This window comes from Aethalodelphis obliquidens, unplaced genomic scaffold (assembly GCF_003676395.1).
Source record: "Aethalodelphis obliquidens isolate GAN/ISIS:26980383/991018 unplaced genomic scaffold, ASM367639v1 scaffold28, whole genome shotgun sequence".
NCBI lineage: Eukaryota > Metazoa > Chordata > Mammalia > Artiodactyla > Delphinidae > Aethalodelphis > Aethalodelphis obliquidens.
Window position 1 is genome coordinate 3,907,634 of NW_020837972.1, and position 23,547 is coordinate 3,931,180.

General features: G+C 46.5%; 1 protein-coding gene across 1 annotated transcript in view; it reads right to left on the minus strand.

The window, feature by feature from the left end:
* Window positions 1-1,720: 1,720 nt before the first annotated feature.
* LOC113630075 (uncharacterized) overlaps window positions 1,721-23,547 on the minus strand; it is a 41,342-nt gene continuing 19,515 nt past the window's right edge. Inside the window, 5 exon segments of the mRNA XM_027125283.1 lie at window positions 1,721-1,771; window positions 7,840-7,871; window positions 7,874-7,970; window positions 7,972-8,084; window positions 8,261-8,306. Coding sequence (XP_026981084.1) covers window positions 1,721-1,771; window positions 7,840-7,871; window positions 7,874-7,970; window positions 7,972-8,084; window positions 8,261-8,306 — 339 coding nt within the window.

The window sequence follows — 23,547 nt, forward strand, 5'->3', positions numbered from 1 at the left end:
AGGACAACAGCCTGGGTCAACTCCACAGGCAGCCCTGGAGCTAGGCTGGCCCTTTGGAGTCGTGCAGGCCTATACACCCTAAAGTGATCGGTCCCTGGATGTGACCTTGGGGACGTGGGTCTCTGGAGCTGGGTTGTCCCTGGCTGACAGCTGCAGCTGTTTGTTGACAACGGTACCCCAGCCACTGGGGATCTGGGCGGTACACCATGGTGTCTACTGCACAACTGTCCCCAAAGGTAGGTACCGTTATCTCCACTTATGGATGGTGACGCTGAGTTCATGTGGGTGAACCATCCCACCCAGGGACGCACAGACAGGAAGTGCCTGCCTCCAGAACCGCCCGTGTCTCTCACCGCTGCCCCGGTGGTGCTCAGACCTGCGCCAGGCAGCCAAAGGCACAAACCCCACACCCGAGTCACTTCCCGTCAGCTGGCAGGCCTGTCATCCAGCACCTCTCGGTTTTGCCTGAAGCCCGCGAGGCGAGGTGGCTTCCCAGCCCGAACCCATCCATCCGTTTGTATTTATTCTGTGTGCAGCCAACAGCTGCCGGGAGCCAGGGCTGCCAACACACTGCGCCTTCAACATGCATCTCTCCACCCATTTCAGAGAGTCCTCCTCTGCTAGCTTTTCTGGGAAGCCTAGCTTCCCACCCCCCTTTCTCCTTGCCAGCAATGTGGCTGGATTTCAGAGGAGCCCCAGGATGGGGGGGAACTGGAAAAAACAACACTCAGGATGTGGTAGGGGGCGGGGTGAGGAATGGCTGCAAAGATCTTCTGGATTCCAGCCCAGTTTCATTTCAATTTTTTTCTCCTTTCTTTTTACCAACGCATAGCTGTATAACATTGCAGGATACGGGCAGTGAAATGTCTGGGTTTACTGGTGTGGGTTTGGACATGGATTTTTGAGTAACGCAGCCTGGGGTTCTGATCTGTGTTTTGCAGTGTGACCTTGACCAGGCGTCTGTGCTTCTCTGAGCTCCTGATTCTTCGTTTGTGAAGTGGGTTAGTGATCTCAACACTCGGGTCCATTTGGAGGACTGTTACGGGAACTACAGCAGTGGGCCTAATAATTACATCATAAATGAGACCTAGTATCAGTATTACTCCACTGTACTTTCTCCTATAGGCCGTCAACGTCCTCCACTATTCCCAGTACTCAAGTTGCGACGGTGCTTTGCAGCTCACCTCATGGCACCTCCATCAGCCTCGAAGACGCTAGGCTTTTTCTCCAAGCCACAAAGCAGACCTCTCCTTGCCCCTTCCAACCACCCCAAACCGACCAATTCTACCCATCCTTCAGCTCTTGGCTCACACCTCGACTTCCCCTAGGACAACGGCTGGCAAACTCATTCTGCAAAGAGCCAAACAGTAAATATTTTAGGCCTTGTGGGACCCATGGTCTCTGTTGCCACGGCTCAACTCTGCCATCATAGCTCAAAAGTGGCCGCAGGCAATCCACAGACAAGTGGGTACCGCAGGCTTTTAATACAGCTTTATCTATGGACACTGGCACTTGAATTTCCTATAGTTTTCACGTGGCATGAAATATTATTTTGACTTTTAAAACAATCATTTAAAAATGTGAAAACCATTCTTAGCTTGGGAACTGTACAAAAGGAGGCAATGGGCCGGATTTGACCTGTGGGCATAGTTTGCTGATCCCTGCAGGCTACATTAAGGGCCCTTCATCGAGGCTTCCACAGTGTCCCTGAGTTACCCCATCACAGCACCGAGCAGGGGTTGTTGAATGTACCTGTTAACTCCTCAGCAGACTACGAAACACAAGGGAGGCACCAGATCTCAATCACTGCTTAAACCCTCAGCACCCAGCACACAGTAGGTGCTCAATAACTGTATGTCACACAAGCCCATGAGGATAAACAAACCCTTTCAACAGCTCCATATGGCACGTTTTATAAGCCCCACTTCACAGATGGGGAAACTGAGCCTCAGAGAGGGAAAGGGATGATCTCAATGTCACACAGCTGCAAAAAATGATTCACCTGGGACTCCAACCTCCGAAGAGAGAATGAGAGAGACAGCCTTAGCTGAGCAATTATTATGTGCCCGACACAGTGCCAGGGGCTGTGCGTGCATTACATCGCCCCCAGGTTACTGTGCACCCACTGTGTCCCTGGACTTACTGACACTGCTGGATTCCGCACAGCCAGAGCTCTAGACGGTTACCTCACGCGGCGGGAACCATACCTGTCTTGCTCCCTGCTGGGTCCCCAGAGCCTAGAGCAGCACTTGGCACAGAGTAGAGGGTTCGAAGGTCATTCGTGGCACAATGAGTGTCCACCCCAAGCCAGGCCGGGCGCCGCATCGTGCAATTTCCATATGTAAGTCCACCATCTTCTGTCACCATCTCCCAGGAGTGCAACCTGCAAATCAGCTGAAAAGAGAAATTGATTAAATTAAAAAAAAAAAAGAAAGAAAGAAAAAGAAAAACAAAAAAGCAGTGACAGCCGCGCCAGCCGCAGCAGCATCTGCTGAGTCAGATAGGTTATGCATCCGCAATAATCCACGGCTCCTAATGGAGCGATCTCCCTCCTCCAAATACATAAATTAATAAAGGCGTGCAGACGAAAGGGCAGCCAAGGCAAAGAGGCCTCCGGCTGGGAAAAGTCGCCTCCCCAAGACCGATGCCCACATCTGCTGCCGAGGTGGGAGAGACGGGCGCCAGACCCCAGCCTCCACCAAGTGCGCTGCAGCCCGCGACGCCCCTACTCCGGAGTGGGTCCAGCATGCACACCAGCTGTCCAAGGCAGGCCCTGGCTCCCAGGGGCCCCCGACGGTGTGTTTGATTCTTAACCCAAATCGTGCCCCAGCGGCCGCTCTGTTAAGCAGGCCCAAGTGGCAGGAGGCTTCTGTGGGAGAACTGGGGGCCTTTATCGCTTGCGCTGGCTTGTTGGCGGAGCCCCTTGGCCGCACTTCACAGGCGCCCCGCGGAGCCCCCTAGGCGGAACCTTCTCGAATCCCACTTGTTGACGGCGGCCTTGTGGCAGGATTTAATGGTGGAATAATATTTACACAGCAAACTCCTCTGGAGGTGTCCTAAACATCGTAAAAGAGATTTTCGGAGCTTAATGAGCGTTAGTGAAGTCAAGACAGGATAATGCGGCAACTGGTGACTCTAATCTGATCTGGCACCTTCTACGCAGTAAGACTTAGTGGGCGGGGCCATTTGGAGGCTGGCAAAAGTCGCTTTTCCCCTCTGTTTCCCCTCCTCTCCCCCTGAAATCTGTAACACAGTTAGCAGCACATGGCCTGCGGGGGCCGCATCTCAGCTGCTGTAGGTGCCAGCAAAGCCCAGGCTTGGGTCCACTGAGGGACTTTTTAACAGGTGAGTGTTAGGGAAGGAGCGGGCAGTGGGGGAGATAGACCTCATCACGTTTTCTTTCTTTTATCTGAAGGCAGCACAAAACTTCTAAGCATTAAAACAAAACAAAACAAAACAAACCTTGGATTTTAAAATGTCGATAACAGATTCAGTTTCGTGCCTGTGGGTCAGAAAGGCCACAGCCACAATCCATTCCTACATCTGAACCAGCAAAACTGCTCCTGGGAAGGTGAGCAAGGCCTCAGATACACAGGCTCTAGAGTTGTCGCTTCAAATCCCGGCTCCGCCATCTCCTGGCCGAGTCACTTCCCTCTCCAAACCTCACTTCTGTCATCTGTAAAATGGGAATGATGGGCCGTACCTATCATGGGGCAAGAATGTGAGTCAAATACATAGAAAGCCTAGCACTGGAGCTTACATGGAGTAAAGAGCTCATAAAGACGAGTTTAAAAGTCTTTTCTGACCTCAGTCTTCTCATCTGTAAAATGGGACTGCTGTTACCTCTAAGAATCAAATGAGATAAACTGGCACAGTCTAGCTTGGATTCAGATCTAAGAGTCCAGCTCCCAAAGCCAATTCCTGTTACGCCCTTTGCCTTCAGTTCACTGTGACTGACTGGCATCCGAGAGGCTGCCATAGGGAACAAAGTCCCCCAGAACTGAGAATTCATTCCTTCACTTCCCCATAACCACAGTCAGATCCTGAGCTCTGCATCTTGTTGATACAGGAAGGGAATCTGTGCAGAATCAATGGCAGACTGTGTTGTCTAGGACTTGAGAACCAGGGAGATCCTTCAGAGGTCTCTAGCTAGGTTGCTCTGGTTACTGGGAGTTAAGCAGTTGCTTGGTGTTGTGAATTTGGGGGTCCGAGCTGAAGGCAGTAGACAGCTCTGACCAGTGCAGTTCTGCATTGGAGGGGGCCTTGTGAGCTCCAGGCTGACCCCTTGGACCCACTGGGGAGTCCTCTAGGCCTATCCTGTGGTGACTAAGCCTGGTTTTGAATCTTCCCCTCGTTAGCTGTGTTCCTTTGGGAAATCGACTTACCCTCTCTGACCTTCAGTCTCCTCATCCACAAGAAGGGAAAAGGAAAGTTATCTCATAGGGTTCCCGTGAGGTTTGAATGGGATGGTGTGTATAGAGATCCTGGCATAAAGTATTCTTCACATCAAGGACTCATGACCCCCACTATCCTCAAACCTATGAGCTTAGAGCCTGAGATTTATAAGAAAGAGCCAGGTGTCCATTTACTACTCTCAATTTAGAAAATCCCAGAGAAGGCCTCTGATTGGCCTGTCCCTGTCATGCAACTATCCTTTAGCTTACAGGCAGACCTCAAGAGATATTGCAGGTTCGGTTCCAGACCACCATAATAAAAGTGAATATCACAATAAAGTAAGTCACATATATTTTTTTGGTTTCCCAGTGCATATAAAAGTTACATTTACACTATACTGTAGTCTGTTAAGGGTGCAATAGCATTGTGTCTAAAAAACAATGTATATACCTTAATTTAAAAATACTTTATTGCTAAGAAATGCTAATTATCATCTGACAACACAGGAACAGCCACAAACCTTCAACTGGAAAAAAATGGAGTATCTGTGAAGTTCGATAAAGTGAAGCACAATAACTTGAGATATGCCTGTAATTGCTGCATCCAAAGGGCTGGCTGTGGTTACATTATAAGGGTTTTTATCTTAAGATAGGAAGAGTGGGTGCATTTTCTGGAAGGAGAGAAATAATAGTCACTGAAGACCATTTCAGTGGCTCTGTGACCATGGTTAAATTTCTAAACATTTCTGAGTTTGGTTTGAGGTCTGTAAAATGGTTGAAAAGATGTCTACTTTCTGTTGAGTTGTTTTGAAGATGAAGCAGAAGAAACCACGTGGCAAAATGCCTGGCACATGGTCCAGCTCAGTAAGTGTTTGCTGAATCCGTATCAAGCCTGTCTTGATTGTTGGTACTATTAGTCCCAAGGCATCTTTAATGATTAGTAATCATATAAGAATAAGGAATAATTTACTCAGTCATCAGTTATCCTTTTCCAGGTGTTCAGAGACAGAAAAATGCAAGTAGGAGATGAGTTTATATGTACGCTTTAAATTTCTAAGATTAATTTATTTTTCATATCATTGGGCTAAAAAAATCAAATGGGAGTGGTGAAGCTGATGGATTTTGTATTAAACTTAGATGGGTCCACCTTTTTCACTAATATTTTACTATAAAAAGTGTCAAAGACAGAAAAATTGAAGGAAGTTTATAGCAAACTTCTCATGAAAGTTTATTAAAAGTCTGGAACTTTTTATAAAGCTTTTATCCTCCACCTAGATCCCACCATTAGCATTTATATACTCTATCGTGTCTATCCATCTATCTAACCCTCTATCCATCCATTAATTCATCTTATCTTTTATGCATTTCAAGCAAACATTTCAGCAATGCAATATCAATATGTGTTTACAGTTTTTATGTAAAAAAGTATATGAATGTATTGAAATGCATAAATCATAAGTGGGGCTGACACTGAATTTTGTCAAATGCAAAAAACTGTGTGACCCAAACCTCTCACCCCTCCCCAGAAAGTTCCCACAGCCCCTTCCCAGTCAATCCTTGCCCTAACCCCCAGAGGCAAGCACTGTTATTATTTCCCACCATCTATTAGTTTTGTTTTTTCTAGAATTTTATATAAGTGCATACAATTTGTACTCTTTTCTGTCTGGTTTCTTTCATTGAACATGAAGTTTTGGAGACTGACTCATACCATTATATATATCAGTAGTTTGTTCTTTTTACTCTTGCGTAGGACTCTACCATGTGAACATACCATAATTCATTTGTTCGTTCTGTTGATGGTCATTGGGCCATATCTAGTTTTGCTTTAAATAAAACTCCTATGAGCATTCTTATACAAATCTTTTTGTGAACTTGTTTCATTTCTCTTTGTAAATACTGAGTTAAATTTCTGGGTTATAAGGTAGGGAGGGGTATGCTGAGTTTTATAAGAAACTTTATAAGCTTTTTCCTAAAGTGCTTATACCATTTTACAGTCCCACCAGCAATGTATAAGAGTTCCAGTTGCTCTTCAACCTCATCAACAGTTGTTGTTGTCAGTATTTTTAATCTTAGCCAACTTGTGAGTGTGCATTAGTATCTTACTGTGTGTACAGGCCATTTTTTTTCTTAACCAGGGCCAAGTTCTCATCCATTTCATAAAATGCCTGAAGTGGAAGGACCCTTATTTTACAGATAGGAAAACTGAGGTCTAGAGGGGAAAGAGATTGGGCCAGTATTTCCCAGTTGTGTTAAAGGTAAAGCTAGACTAATAATTCAGGCTTCTGACAACTGATCCGGCGCTCACAATAAGAATATGTCATTAAGTTGAGCACCTACTATGTGCCAGGCACTGTAGCAGACTCCCTCCTATTTACTATTTAAATTATTTCATTCAGTCATTCATCTAGTCATTCAACAGACACTCACTAAGCTGTTCCCTGGGCTCTGCAGGTGCAGAAACAAACAATGGAACCATTCTGGCCTCCTCCAAGGAGCTTACATTTGAGTACACGAGAATCTTTAATCCTTAATCAAAGCAGTATTTTTTGCCACTTTAGACATAGTAAGACCTACATGCATTAATGCATCAAACGTGCCTTCTTCAGTGTAAAGGGAGCTGCTGTAAGTACTTTGGGAATCTTGATTACTAGAGCAAAGAGGGTCCTAACTCCAGAAAATATGTATTTTTACTCCTGTCCATTTTGGTTCCAAACTTGGGCCACTGCACAGCACCTTTTCTCCTGGAAGGGTTCTGCTAAGTGTCCCCTGAGGAAAGTTAGATGTCTAAGAGCCCAGTTCTCTACCTCATGGGAAGAAAATCCTCACAGAGAGAGTGGGATCTTTTCTCAACCTTACTCACAGAAAGCCTCTGGGGTCCAGTGAAACCTGTTTGGTTTTTTTCCTAAAGTCAACTGGGAGTGGATTTTTAGTCTAAGGAAGAGCACCATACAATTTTAAAAGGAGAAGAGACCTTAGATATTATGGCATCTAGGCCTGGCCCTGCCACTCGCCCCCTCACAATTTACTCAGCCCGTCTCTGCGTAACAACTCTGAGTCCATATATAAACTCATTCTTAGTCCAGAGCTTTGTTCAAGATTTTTCTCTGCTAAGAGCATTCTGTCCCCTCCCCACCCCACCATCCCCTTTTGCCTGAAAAATTCCTATATGTTCCTCAGATTGCAGCTTAAATGTCACCTCCTTCAGGCAGCCTTCCTTGATTTACCACCACCCCCCCCCCAGCTGGGTCAGACGGCTTTCTTGGGTTCCCACGGCTCCTTCTGCTTCCCCTAACAGCACTAATCACTGCACTGTACAAAAGTCTGTTCAGTTCTCTCTCCCCAAGGAGAGCAAGCACTGTGCCTGATTTCTTTACCATGAATTCTCGGTACAAACACAGGGCCTGGCACATAGTAGGTGGTCAAAAAATGTTGATTGAATTATGACTGAACCCAGTGGCTTCCACACCCTCTCAGTCTCCTCTCAGATCCAGCTTCTTTGCACACAAAAGTCAACCTAACAGCGGCTGACGCATCCTGGCAGGTATCCGGTTCCCTTCTCATGACTGTCCCCCTCCTGACTCATTTCCCTGTTAAGCAAGCAGGACCCCAGAGGGCCCTGATCAACACTGTCAACTTCCTGAGGCTGCACCATTTTAATAAAAGTGATGGGGGAGCTTGTGATGGGGCCTCCTGCCGTGACCCCCATCAGATAGAAAGACAGGGATAATACAGTACAGGCCAGCAGCTTCTACCGCAACGTCATAGCAAGGATCCCAGGTGAAATGCACAGGAGATGTAATTACAGGTGAGGAGGATTATGAGCGGATAGGAGCCACAAGCTACTTCCCCTCCCCCTCGCTCCCTACCCCAGCTGCCCTCCAGGTCCTCGGCAAGCTGGTCAGGTACCTGGTTCTGTAATGAGTTTAAGGGTAAAAGACGGATGGGGCTCAGTTACTGGAGAAACTATGGCCCACATTCTCTGTTAGGGAGAGCACATTTCAACTGGGCCACGTTCTCCAGAGAATATTTTCTGGCGGGAAAGCCCTTCTGCTTCTACTTGCTCATTACAGTCCCTCTGTGACTTCGTAAATTGTACAAATGAGGAAAATGAGGTTTGAGACCCAGAGTAGGTGTCCCTGAAGTCAAAAACAGCATACCAGTCTAGGTTCTATGCAGGAAACAAGGTCCAGTCTAGGTATTTTAAGCAGGATGGGATTTAATACAGGGATTTAAGTGCATACAGAACTACCGGAAGGAGCAAATTCTAGGTTAAGCCTCTTGGAATAACTCCCAGAAAATACAGAACAGAGGCACCCGGACAGCTGCTGCTGGAATTATGCTGGAAGCAAGAAGCTGCGGCACGTCCAACACCACTGCCTCTAGAGACCCAGGATGAGGGACCAAGACACATGGTCTCTGCTGCAGGAGAGTCTTGCATTTGCGTGACTAGATTGTCCAACAGCTATGGCCTCGAGCCACCAGAGTGTGGCTTCACATCAGCTTCCCAAATGTCACATCAGTGCCTCTCATTGGTAGGGATGAATTCTAGCTGCAAGGGAGTCAAGAAAGATCAGTGTTGCCTTTCCCTCCTCTTCAAGCTGCAGGAGGTAGAATGGAAATTCAGGGAAGCCGCCCAGAGGACCTGACACATAGACAGGAAACCTGCTAAATCCCAGCTCTGCCATCTTCTAACCGTGTGTCCCTTATTGTCACTATGACATGGTAATATGGACAGCCACCTTATAGGGGTTCTGAGAGGGCTAAATAAGATGACGTGTGTACAACTCTCAGTGTAGAGCCTGGAATATCTTAAGTTCTCAACAAAGGGTAGGCAGTGAGACTTTTATCATTACTGTTTTAGAAAAGAATAGTCCTTCCCCCACCAAAAAAAAAAAGAAAGAAATCAGGTTACACAACCACGCATAATAACTTCATACTACTTCTGGGAGTAAGAAATCCATGGAGAAATATAATTTGGATGCAGAATTCTTGACTTTCCAGGTCTTTTTTTGTTGTTTTTTTTTTTTTACCTTTTTGAGAAAATTGGAAAAGCATACTTTTGGGGGGAAAGCCTATGACATGGTTAATCGCCCTCTGTAGGTCAGCTCAGGGAGGGGGACAAAACATCTGGGGAAGAAAGGTTATCAGTACTAGTTCTCCCAGAAACAGATGAAGGCCCCACTTTGTTTGTGACCACAGACAAGGCAAGGGAGAGGGCAGAACATCTTCATCTCCAGCCTGTGTTTTGGGAGAATGAAGAAGTATAAGTTTGTCCCTAGGGAGGGGGCTGGGTCTGCAGAAAGAGGAGAGAAATAAGAGTCAGGCAACCCTGTGGGCCCTGCCCAACACTGATTCCTCTGAGCTGCGTGACCCTAGGCAAGTCACATTCCCTCTTGGATCCTCCACTTTCTCATCTGCAAAATGGGGGCCATCACTTTCACCTGCTGGATTGTTATGAAGACAAGAAGCCAGGTCAGACATTCGATGTTCTGTTCCCCGGTCACTACCCACGGGCCACATCTTCCTGCCAAAAATCAGCAGGATTTGTGAGCTCAGGCCAAGGGAGAAGGTGTGGGGGTAGCCAGCCTGGTGGAAAGAAGTCTGCTCTGGGCGTCTCTGCCTCACTGAAGCTGGACCCTACACCTGCAGCAGCCAGAGCATCTTTTGTAAAGAAGCCAACATGTCTTTCTCCCATCAGTGGTGGTGGAGGGAGAAGAAGAGAAACTCTCACCAGGCAGGAAGGGCAGCAAGACACACTTTCCTACCGTGGTTTCGCAGGGTCAGGTATCAAAGTACCTGCTTGCAGGTAACCAGCACCACCAGAGAGTGAAGCCAATATAGGGAAGAGAAAAGCCACGCACGGAAGTGGCTGGGTCTCAATCAGAAGATGCCTTCCCCAGCCCTGCCACTCCGGACGCAAGCTGCCAGCTCCCAAGATGAAGGTCCCCACCCTGCTTCAGTGGCGAAAGTCATTAGGGAGCATCCAGGGCCCATCTTTGGCAGGAATGATAGCTGGACACCAATTTGGGCGCCTGAGGATGGTGGCCCGAGAGGACCAACAGGACACAGTGGGGAGGCCCGCTCAGCCCACCTGGCAGCCGGACCCAGACCTGGCTGTCTGGACCCAGACCTGGGTGTCTGTACCATATTGCTCACCGTCTGGCAAACCGACAGATTTTCACAAACCAGATTCCTCTTCACATGCCTGGGCCCTTCCTGTCCAACTGTTCCAGCATCTGTTTCTCTTAAAATGTATTTATTACACCGAGAAGCATAATAATGGGGCTGGGTCTGAGGCCTCGGAGGCAGTGGCAGTGGCTTCCTCCCAGGGCCTCCTTTGGAAGAGATTACATTGGGAGAAATGGTGCAGTGCTCAACCTGGCGACAGCCTGCCTTGGTCACTGGGGTCTGGAGTCACTAGACATTGGCCCAGAGTATGAGGCTGAAGGGGAAAGGCCATGATGGTAGCTGGGGGCTCGGACCGGAGTCTATTTGTGAGTAGTGTGGCCTCAGGCAACTTCCTGAACTTCTCAGAGCCTCAGTATCTTCCTCTGTGAAATGGGGGTAGAGCTACAAGATCTCCAAGGTGATTTATTTCTTGTTTTGCCTCTGAGTGCTTCAAAAAGCTCCTGCTTATGGAACTCAGTCTTACTTGGACCCCTGAGAATATGCATTTCTCCGTGTATTCATTCATTCATCCATTCATTTGTTCATCAGACTGTTCAACGAACAAGCTATCTTCAAGACACTGGTGATATGATGGTGCTTAAAAAAATTCCCAAAGCCCGTTTCTTACCACTCAGATAATTCAAGTACATTTGCAAATAGTCACGGCAACTAGGATTCCGGGGGCTGTTTACCGTGTGCCAGCCATGGCGCTCAGCACTTCACAAACATCGCAGCAGCCCGGTAAGGTTTATCTCTGTCTCTCTAGGGGAGATGGGGGAAACTGAGGCTCAGGAAGGTGGAGCAACTTGTCCGAAGTCACAAAGCGAATACACTGACAGCAAGCACATTCGGACTAGGATTTCACTACAGGCTGACACCTTGGGTTCTCGTTTAAATGCCTCGGCAGCTACAGAGGTTTGTCACTGCCCCGATTCTATCTGATTTCTACAGCAGCCCTATGGCGTGGCTGGAGAGGAAGGTGGGTCTCACATTATGACGAGGCCCAGGGGTGGAAAGTGGTTTCTCCAAGGTGACAAAGCAAGTCGATGGCAGCACCACCTGTAAACATAATAAAACAGAAACCAAACAACGAACCAAAGCCTTCTACCACTCACCCGTTGGTTCTCTTACTTAGTAGAGACCAGATATAGTTGGCTCCACGATGCACTTACTTAGATTTTACTATCTCTGAGTCAGGACTCATCTTACAATGAGTGGTGTGCCATATTTTAATTAGTAGCTTGTTTTTCTTTTCTTCTTAGCAAGACATCAAATAATGGTGCATATTACAATCAATGGCATGTTTAGCGGAATGAAATCTGGTGTTTCCTGAGCACCTAGTAAGTATAAGAAGTGTGCTGGGCATTCTTCCCCCTTGTCCTCCTCACTGAGGGAAGAGGCCCCAGGCAAGCTGAGATCCTTAGGGGTTCTTGGGAACATAGATTTTAAGTGTCAGTGTTTGGTTCCATTCACCATGTCCTGACCCTCCAACTCTGTTCACAGAATGAGGTTTGCAGACAGATCCCACTTTGAGAGGTGATGGTGGAGGTGGCAATAACCATCTCCAGACTCTCAAGAGCCCTCACTGAGGGGTCTCTGAACCTCAGTCCAGGCACTGGGCCCTCAGTCTCCACTCAGACACCTTCCCAAGCCTCCCAGGTCCACGTAGACCCAGCGGGATTGCCAGCAATCTCCACCAGGAGCGCAGAGATGGCGAGCCTAAGCACTGCCCCTAGGAGCTTTGGGAATAACTGAGGTGGACCGATTTCGCCAGCTAGGCCACCGCTGCTGACTCCTGAGAGACAGAGGAGGGAGGAGGGCAGGAGGAGCAAGTGACTGCGGCCAAAACACAGTGACGGGCTAGTTTGCTCTGGGCAGGCACCAAGCTGGGAGCGGAGCAGTGGCACTCGAAACTGATTGCCCCTGGTAGGAAAATCGACACTCCCCACCCACTCCCCACTGCCAGGACTCGGGGTGGGGGCCGACATGGAAAATTAAGTCACAGCACCAAGGTATCTAAATATTTGGAGTACATGTGGGTAATTTACCCCTTCTTGGCAGTCTGTCCCTTAGACAAATGGAGTGGGTAGACATCTTGGGAGAGAGGGAAACCCAGGGAGGCACATAGTAGGTGATCTATATATGGACACATCCTTTGGGGAGCAGGCAGAATTGCAGGGTAGAGCCAGGAGCTGGAAGGGAACTTAGGGGCCGAGTCCATCATATTCTTCCTTTTACAGATGACGGTGAATCATCATAGTCACACAGCAAGTTCCATCACTGGCAAGGTGGGCATGCAATGTCTCCCTTCTCCTAGTATAGTGTTTTCAAGCCCACAGCATCAGAAAACACACACACACACACACACACACACACACACAGTGGCTTTCCCATCACAGAAGCATTTCAAGTAAGGGATGGCCAAGTAAAAAATTTCCAAAGATCTTTAATACTTACATTCACCACTGTGTACCATAGAGGAGTAGAACCTCAGAGAAAATAAAAGCTGTCATTGACTATAATCAATAACCTCTGGTTTAAATGAAGTAACATGTTTCTTTATTGCAGGATTTATCAGAGCATTTTAAATGATGTTGTGCATTCCAAAGCAATAAGTGGGGATACGGATGAAAGGAGGCTCCAAATGAATGGACTTGAGCACCCAGGATATTATTTTCACTCCATTATGAATTTTCCTAAAATCATTTTTAAATTTTGATTTGTAATGCTAGGATGACAAAGAATAAAACTAAATAAAAAAACATAGCATCTATTTATCCATCCATTCATCAAGCCAATCACCTATCCATCCATCCGTCAGTGCACATCCACTAATTAATCAGTTAATCCACCCACTCATCCATACATCTGTCCACCCACTCATCTAACTATCTGCCTTTCCAGCCATACTTCTATCCATCCATCCATCCATCCATCCATCCATCCTCCAAGTAGTCACTGATCACCTACTATGTGCCCCGTACTGTACTAATACTAGCAGCTTGCCGTGGGAAAGGGGTACAGATAGGAAATAGATACACTTCTTGCTAATGAAGGTACTTAGAGTTTGTCAAGAAGAGGCAAGGAGCAAACAGACCCAGCATGTGCTAACCTAACCCACTGTGTGAACTGGCTCAGTTGGTCCTGACACAACCCTGGGAGCTAGGAGTTCTTACTCTCCCCATTTTACAGACCAAGGAACTGAGACTCAGAAGAGAAACAACTCACCAAAGGGCTCTGGCTACTGAAAGGCAGAATCAGGACACAGACTGTTCTTCCCACCCATGCGCTCCCACTCGGCTCATGTTTAAAGAGGGGGCAAGATAGTTCAGTGCACACTCCGTCTAGTTTCACGGTTTTGTCTACATGTTCAATAAGCATTTACTGTGTGCCTACTGTGTGTGAGGTGCTCTGAGTGCTGGGGCTACGGCAGTGAGCCTGACCGAGTTTCTGCTCTCAGGAGCTTGGAGGACACACTTCATAGCGGGTGACACGGGTTATGCTGGGGTGGGGAGACGGGGAGGTGAATCCCCAGCCAGCCCTGAGTCCGCCTTGCCAGCTGCAGCGGCGGCTTCTCTCTCTGCCTGGGGGTCTCAGGGCTGATGCTGAGCTCCGGGAACAGCTGCCTGGGAATCAGCCCCACCGGCGAGACCATGCCAAGGCCTCTTCTGAGGGCATGAAGGAACTTTCCAGCATGAGCTAAGGCAGCAGTGGCCACATAGAAATGATGAGGCTGCCATCCTAACACTAAGTCAATTACCCTCTCTTTAATTTGCAGCGGCCTGGACCACATTGGAGCCATGATGTCACCGGCACAAACAGCCCCATGGCATTCTCCATTTATGAGCTGGTCCAGGCCACTCACGGTGTTGTCAGTTGACCCAGCTCAGGTCCCATCCCTGCGTTTCAGGGAGGGGCCCGAGGTCTTCCTTGGGCTGACTTTCCTGCTGTTTAGCTCGGAGACGTGCCGAAGATCAGAGTGTGCCCGGCGAGGCTGCTCTGGGGAGGCTCATCTGGACCCATCTGAACTGCCGCCAGGTGGCTAAGTGGGAGAAACCCGAAGCCGGCCTGCCTGGGTTCCCAGCACAGTTTTGCTGCTCCCTAGCTGTGTGACTTGGGCTAGACACCTCCCTCTCTGAGCCCCTGTTTCCTTGTCTGTAAAATGAGAATAATAATAGTAATAATAACAGTACCTAATTCACAGAATGAGTGCACGTGTTAATAAACGTCTACTTGTAGAAAGTGCTGAGTGCTCTGTCTGGCACACACAGGCATTAAATGCAGATCAGTTAATGTATTCTTCCTGTAGCCTGTTTTAGGAGGGTGGGAGACGGATGTTTCTTCAACAGGAAGGCAGCAGAGTGCAATGGTTGGGAGTCCTGGGAGGTCGCCACCCCCTCTCTGAGGCTCAGCTGCTGCTCTGGGGAGTGGGCACAGTAACAGTTCTCACCCTGGAGGGTAAGATTTTGCAAGGATTAGAGAACACTCATAAAGCTCAGCACAGGGCTCGGTACATAGTAGGTACTCAATAGGTGCGCTTCTTACAACCCAATCAAACAACGGGCAAAAGACCTAAGCAGACATTTCTCCGAAGAGGACATACAGATGGCCAACAGGCACATGAAAAGATGCTCCACATCGCTAATTATCAGAGAGATGCAAATCAAAACTACAATGAGGTACCACCTCACGCCGGTCAGAATGGCCATCATTAAAAAGTCTACAAATAAAAAACGCTGGAGAGGGTGTGGAGAAAAGGGAACCCTCCTACACTGTTGGTGGGAGGGTAAATTGGTGCAGCCACTATGGAGAACAGTATGGAGGTTCCTTAGAAAACTAAAAATAGAGTTACCATATGATCCAGCAATCCTACTCCTGGGCATATATCCAGAAAAGACGGAAGCTCTAATTCAAAATGATACATGCACCCCAATGTTCATAGCAGCACTATTTACAATAGGCAAGACATGGAAGTGACCTAATTGTCCATCAACAGATGAATGGGTAAAGAAGACGTGGCACATATATACACAAAGGAATATTACTCAGCCGTAAAAAAGAATGAAATAATGCCATTTGCGGCAAAATGGATGGACCTGGAGATTATCATACTAAGTGAAGTATTAAGTCAGAAAGAAATAATATGTAATATTATTACATATTAATAATATCAAATATGTAATATTTGATAAATATAAATGTTTATATTTATAATATAAATATATAATATGTAATATTATACAAATATGTAATATCACTTATATGTGGAATCTAAAAAGTAGTACAAATGAACTTATTTACAAAACAGAAATAGATTCACAGACAAAGAAAACAAACTTATGGTTACCAAAGGGGATGGGGTGGGGGGGAGGATAAAAATAATAAATGAATAAATAGATAAGGCTCTTATGAGCAGCACATCCTCTGTGCTTTCCTAAATTCCTTCCCAGTAAGGGCAGGTCAGGCTCATACGTGTCGCATGTCTTGGCTCAGCTGCTTTCCTCTGACTGCCCTGCTCTCCGCACTTCTCTCTCCAGATCTTTACTGTCTCAGCACACACACCCCTCTTCTAGAAAGGCCCCCATCACCTCCAGGAAGAATGGGGAGCCCTCTGAGCCTCCTTGCAGCTGCCTATGCCCCCTCCATCATCACACTTACCCCCAGCATCCTGCTTGCCTATCTGTCTGCCCACCTCTGCCATCAGACCGTGTCTTCAAGAACAGCCTCTCGGTCCCAATCGCCTCCCATCCCACCACCATCCAGTAAAACTCTGTTGCCTTCATAAGCAACAGAACCTCGCTCTGTTACTAAGTGGCTGTGTGATTTTGAGAACCTCACTTGACCTCTCTGATCCTGAGCTTCTTGCCTGCAGCATGGAAACAGCATCAGCAAGCGCACAGGCTCCCTATAGGGCCTGACACAGACACAGAGTTCAATTGCTTACCCGTCACAGGACCTTAATAAATACTAGCTCCTCTGCCTCGGATAACCTGTGTGAGCTTCCAGCAAGTTCTTTCAGCTCTCAATTAACTCATGTGAAAAAGGCAGATAGCAACAGTACTAACATCAGACTGTGCTTTCAGGATTAAATGAATTAAATATGTAAAGCCCTTGGAAGCGCGAACAGAATATAGTGAGCGCTTACTTCACGTTACCTGCGATGATAATAGTATGATAATATTTTCCCTGCCCCTTCTTGGCTATTTCTGGCCTGGGTCTAGCACTGGGTCTCTTGTACGGCAGATGTTTAATCAGTATTTGTGGGCTGACTCCATGAGAAACACTTAAAATCTTGACCAGCAAAGACCCTCTCCGCATCTATACCTCTGATGGCGGCAGCCACTGGAAATGCACCACCCCTACAGTCATGAGTCCCTACAGCATCTAAGATTAAGTCACGTCAACACAGGCTGCTAAACACCCGTAGGCAGATTCCATTTCTAAGTGTTGCAAGATGGACAGAGTGTAGTATAAGAGGAAGACAGAGAAAGGGGATTGGCAGGATCAGAGGGGAGAGAGGGATGGCTTACGAGCACAGGGCAGAATCAGGGGAGACTTCCTTCCTTGGTCCGTTCGTTCATTCACTCAATATTACTGAGTGCCGCTCCAGCCCAGAGCTAGGTGACAGCAGGACAAAAGCATCCTCAGCCTTGGATGTCCAGCCAAGACAAGGAGGAGCCATGGCAGGCCTGAGAGCAGAGGTGTTGAGCTGAGATCAGGTACCTGTCACCTTCACAGGCCTGCTCGGAGGTCCTGCTTGCTCCCGGGGGGCTTCTCACCCGCACACCTGCATGGTGGACAGAATCTAAATCTTCCATTTGCCAGAAGACTGGCCACGATCACGTCCCCACTCTGGGAATTAGCAGGAAGGATGGCCTAATAGAGCCCCTTGGGAAGTGAGGTGCAGTGGAAAAGCGGACCCCGGTTGGGTAAGTGTCAGTTCAACCACGTGACAAGTACACCCTCCTTCATGGGGTGAAGAGAGGCAGAGCTAACATGCGGGGATGCCCACAGCACCCTATGGGGAGAAAAAAAGCAAGTTCCAAAGAGTAAAACAGGAAGATTCTGTTTATCGAAAGTTCAGAAAGAGGCTGAAGTAAGCAATATAATGTTCAGGCTTAGGAGTTAAAAAGAAAAGCAAGGGCTGATCAATACAAAATTCAGAATGGCGGTTACTCTGGAGGGAGGAGGGGAGTGAGCCCCGGGGGAGCATGTGACGGTGCAAAGGCCGCCGAGCTGCTCTCTTCCTTAAACTGGGTGTTGGATTCCAGGGGGATTTACACTCTACACACTCTTTATACACATTCACCTGTATCTGCCCAATATTTAATCTTATTTCTTAAAAGAAAAAAAAAGTGTGTATGATATCCTACATGAAAGAACGAGCTTCAAAACAGGAGTCCAGTGTGATTCCATTTTTCTTTCATCTTTTTTCTCATCCATCAAACTCGCAAAATAATAGTACTCATTTCTAAGACAAACTAGGACAAATCACTTCCCCTCTCTGGACCTCAGTTTCCTTGTCTAAAATGAGGCTAAAGAATTGAGGAAAAGCTTATGAAGCACTTATGCTGGTGCTTGAAAATAATAAGTACTTAATAAATAAGTTGTCCCGAAGGGATGGGGACTGTGGAACTTTCAGGAAATTCTTCCCTCCTCCCTCGCCCTTTTGCCACTGACCTAGCAGCTCTCTGACCTAATCTCCACTTGCCAAACTGGCTGGCTGGACCAATGTCCTCCATCCCTTCCAACAAACACACTGCCAACGCCCATGACCCCAGAAACACACTCTCGGCCAGTGGCTGCCCCTCACCTCACCTGGGTATATCTCCTCCCACTAGTTAAGGCACCAACTTACTGGAAACCAGTCGTGTTTGCTCCAAAACTTGCTTATTCCACTTGTGCTTGTTAGCATAGTTAAGCATAACTAGATCATTTAATTAAACTTTAGGGAAACCAGGGACTTAATGAGTGTGCAAGAAAATGCTGCTGTTTCCAAGGAAGTTAAGTGGAATTCTTGGAAAGACACAATAAAAGTAAATTGCTTTAATTATATATATATTTAGAAAAAATATAAATACATATTATATATAATAACTTTTATATGAGATATATATGATAGCATATGTAATACAATAGAAGTGTATAAAATAAGCTATATATTTATATATGTAAATTATAAGATAATATAGAATCTAGAATATAATAATTGATGTATATATAAAACAAGATGCAAACAAGAAAACTGTAAGAAATAGGAGAGGAGAATCATAAAAGACAGAAAAATCCTGTGCTCAGGTGGCTTTTTAAATGTTTTAAATTCTTGCTCCACTGAGAGACCTTGGTAACCAGAGAGGAGGCATTGCAGCTGTGGGTTCAGTGAAGAAACACAGGCTGGAAGTAACCTCCAGGCAGAGAAGCTAAATTCAAAGGTAAAGCCTTGGCCCGGCATCAAAAGTTTGGTGAATAAATGTATATTGATATGATTTAAGAAAACATATACTATTCTTTCGTTTTACCCGTAACCATAAACTCCCAAGACAAACAGAAAACTGGGGAAAAGTACCAGGGTTTCGTATCACTGAGAAAGGACTATTTTCTTAGCCCTTAAAGAGCTCTATTTACCAATCAATAAGAAAGAAAAACTAATAATGTAATGGAAAAGTCGAAAAAGGAATGAACAGAGAGTAAACAGAAAGAACATACAAATAGCTCTGAACCACAAGATAAAGAAAATGCTCAGCTTCACTTTTGAGGAAAGAAATGCAAATTGAACCTCTAAGGAGACGCTGTTTTCCACCTATCAGATGGCAACAGCTCTGCTGGCGAAGCTGTGCACAGGTAGGCTCTCTGGGTAGCCAGTGGGAGCAGAGGCTGCTGGGAGCCAGTGATGATGGTCGTTGTCACCTACCCCTGTACCTACCAGCTAACGCAGCCACTCCACCTCCAGGAGTGTCCCCTGAGGATCATCTCCTATACCTTCAAGGTGTCATATGGACAAGGGTTTTGTTTTGTTTTTGTATCGGCTGAAATAGCCAAAGAAATAGGAAGCAACCTAAATGTCCAGCCATAGGGCATCAGGAAGGAAACAACAGCATAACATGAGTATGTAAATAGGGCAGGGAGGGTCTTCACAGACAATCACTGAGACATTCTGTTAAGGGGACAAAGACGCAAAATAGTATACCTGGTAACCTCCGCTTGTGAAAGAGAGAAAATACATAAATACATAAGTACAGTTGCTTGTATGCACGTGGGATATTTAGGGAAGAGTAGCGCTGTTGCCTCCAAGGAAGAGGACTGGGTGACAGGGACACGGAGGAGTGATGGAGACACAACACAGGTGACTCTGTCTCCTGCTTTTCTTTTTTTTTTTTTAACCTTTATAATTCTGACATATGTGCCTGTATCCCTTATTGAAGAATCAACTAATTTAAGATGAATAAAATATTTAATATAGGAACACAGCACTTATAAAATGATTCCTTGTTTTAAGCAACTTTTAAATTTGACTTAACTTTTGGTTCTGATTTCGTTCTACCCCTAGATCACTAAGCTTTGATTGTTTAATATTTCTAGATGAACAGGTATTGTCTATGGAGTATATATATATATATGTATATATATATATATATGTAAAAAACAAAAGCACACACACTAATGAAAGTTTTTAATAGCCAAACAGAGCCCCTGCCCCCAGCAAGGCTGGCAGGGACCTATTCCCCAGTGAAAAGCAAATCTTCCCCCGGGGAATCCAGTTCCCCCACTTTGCCCCAGTTACTCCAACATGTGTTTGCAGGCTGATAAAGGTGTCCTGTGTCCCTGCCGCTCCTTTTAATTAATTTCTGACATGAAAGCTCCCAGTCTCTCCTGCCTCAGAGACCTACACTCACGCGCCTTGCCTCTCCCTTTCACAGGAAGCAGCTGCCCATGTGTAGCCAGATTCCAAAAAAAAAAAAAAGTGTGCGTGTGGGGGGGAAGTCACAGTTCTTTTTTTTTTCCCATTTGTGCTGATTTGCATATTAATAGTTTGCATATTAACCAGCGACTTCAGAGGGTGGGCGGGCTAATGAATGCAGCAATCTCCTCAATTTTAACTCAATTTGCCTCATCCATATTCCAATGACTTTGGGGATTGGTGTTCAGCGTTCATTGAAATTATCCGAGCCAGACCCAGTGTGGGCTGCTCTACCATTAATCCAATTAATTAGCCCCATGGATATGGCCGCCTTGGTGAGGGCCCTTTGTTCGGCGCTGGGGGCTAATGACAGCCCCAATCTGATGGGATAATAAGGGAAGCTAAGGAGGGTTTGACCCCCCAGCCTGGGTCCTGGGTGGTGCTTGGAGCAGGGAGGGCAGGGTGGCGTTTGGGGAGGGGGGTTGGATCCCAGGGAGACAGCTGCTTTCCTCCACCACTCCTTCACTAGCTCACTCCAAAGCGTGAGATGTCTCCCATTTTCCCCTCCACACACTCCCCACCCCTCTCCTCCCTGCTCTGTGCCCAGGGAGGCTGAGCAGCTTGGAGGTGCTCCAGTCCTGAGCCCTCGGGGCTCCCAGGTGGGTCCAGCCCATGACAGGCGTTGCAAGAGATGGGAGGGAGGAGGAGAAAGGAGACAGAGGATTAACTCCCTGGCTGCTTCTGTGCTGGGCTGCAGCTTGGCTGTAGGCTGGTTTGGGGCCCCTGTCAAGAGCCCACTCTGATGGCTACTCGTCCCAATTCCCTGCAGCCGTCCCCTGGCCTTGCTTCCTTCGGCCTGGGATGGTAACAGCTCTGTTGTTACTTTGACCTCTTCTCCACCATCTCAGCCCCTTTGAATGAGCCGTCTGTCCCCTGCTGGGGCCCGAATGATACCCACACCTCACTCCTTCGCTCTTCCATTTTCCCAATGGAAGCACCATCACTCACTCATTCAGACATGATCACAAGGGTTAAACAATAAGCTACATGTATAGAATGCTTAGCACAATGCCGGGCGTTGCCCAAGAGTTCAATGAATGTTGGGGATAGTTACATATGGGGATAGATACCTGGCTAAAGTGTCCCTTAAAGGAATTCCGTGAAATAACAGCTCCATAAGATGCTTTTTGATAGAAAGACTCCCTGGGAATAAATGTCCAGCAGCCCTGCAAATCCCCTTCTTCATAATATGCATTCTTGTAATAAAGGCTATGAGAAATCCTTTAGTAAAGAAAATCTCGGATTTCATGTAAATTCAAACATCCCTAGAATATATAATCTCACGTATATATTTCCCATTTTACACTTGAGGAAACTGAGACCAAGAGTTGTGTGTGGCAGTTCAAAGACAACCTAGAAACTGGTTCCTGAATTGTGTGTGTGTGTGTGTGTGTGTTGGGGAATGCGGTGTAGTCTAAGACTTTGTGGGGTGCACCTGGATTACAAACAGGTTGACTCCCTGCTGTATGGCCTGAGAGAAGCTGCTTCTCCTCTGGGAACCTCAGTGTTCTCATCAGCAAAATGGGAAGAGAAATTCCCACCATATCCAACTATGGGAGGATTCAGTATGATAAGCAAGTTAAGGGCCAAGCGTGTAAATAGACTTATCTGTGATGCTCATCCAGGGGTCTGCAAGAGGCGTCCCCAGTGCTGTGCTTCATGAAAGAGAAGCAACTGCTTCCTTCTTAATCAAGTCTCCCTGATTTCCTTAAAATTCCACTTATAAGAACTAATCTTGGGCTTCCCTGGTGGCGCAGTGGTTGAGAGTCCGCCTGCCGATGCAGGGGACACGGGTTCGTGCCCCGGTCCGGGAAGATCCCACATACCGCGGAGCGGCTGGGCCCGTGAGCCGTGGCTGCTGGGCCTGCGCGTCCGGAGCCTGTGGTCTGGCAACGGGAGAGGCCACAACAGTGAGAGGCCCGCGTACCGCAAAAAAAAAAAAAAAAAAAAGAACTAATCTTAAAGAAATACTTAGTCAATATGCAAGAATAGATGCACAAATATGTTCCATTTAGAGGAGTTTGTATTAGCAACAAGTCAGAAACAACTTAAGTCTCCAACAAAAAGGGATTTACTAAGTAAAGCATGCAACAGAATCCTTTGCAGCCATTTGAGATCAGGAAAACCTTTGGAATTCCTCCATTTCAAAAACCCCACAATCCTTCCTTTTCCTAAAACCAGATTTTATGCATGAAATTCAAATACATCAAGTAGATTTTTAAAAAATAGTAACCACGGTTACTGGGAGCTAGAGAAACAGGGGCCCTGCCTTCTCAGCCCTTCTGCACTCTTAGCAGCCAGCACACCTCAGGCACCTCCCTAGATCTCTGAGATGTGAAGGGACAATACAAAGATAAAATCATATGGGCACAGACGGTATCTGGTGTCTTCTAAGCATTTCAGGTGGGTCACACGCATTGTGCATTATATCATTTAATTTTCACAACAAGCCTGCCAGGAGATGAGTGCTTCATTTATCAATCCATTTTGCAGATGGGAAACTAAAGTCTCATGACCAAGATCCCACAGGTAGAAAGGGGCAGAACCAGGATTTAACCTAATGGGAAAGTGTTAAGTGGAGAAGGCAGATAATGAAATAGTCCACAGAGTATCAATTTCCTGGTTGTGATCACATACTGTGGTTATATAAATACCATCATGGGAGGAAGTGTACACAGGAACTCTCTGTAAGGTTCTCGCAATGTCTTGTGGGTCTAAAGTTATTTCAAAAATTAAATTTAAATTAGTATGTAATATGGGATCCCATTTGGTTGTGTGTGCTCACACAGTGTTTCTACACCATTTTAAAAGGATATCCGTACAACAAAACGTTAACAAAACTCATCTTCATCTCTTGGTGAGAATTTGCAGGTGTTTCTTCTTTTGTTCTTATTATTATCTTAATTAATTTTTTCTTCAATGCCTAGGAACGATGATTTGTGTAATTTTTTTAAAAAGTTTAAAAACAGAATTATCCTTTACCAGCAACCCCCTTGCCCAAACCCCAGGTCCTGCTTCTGTAATTCC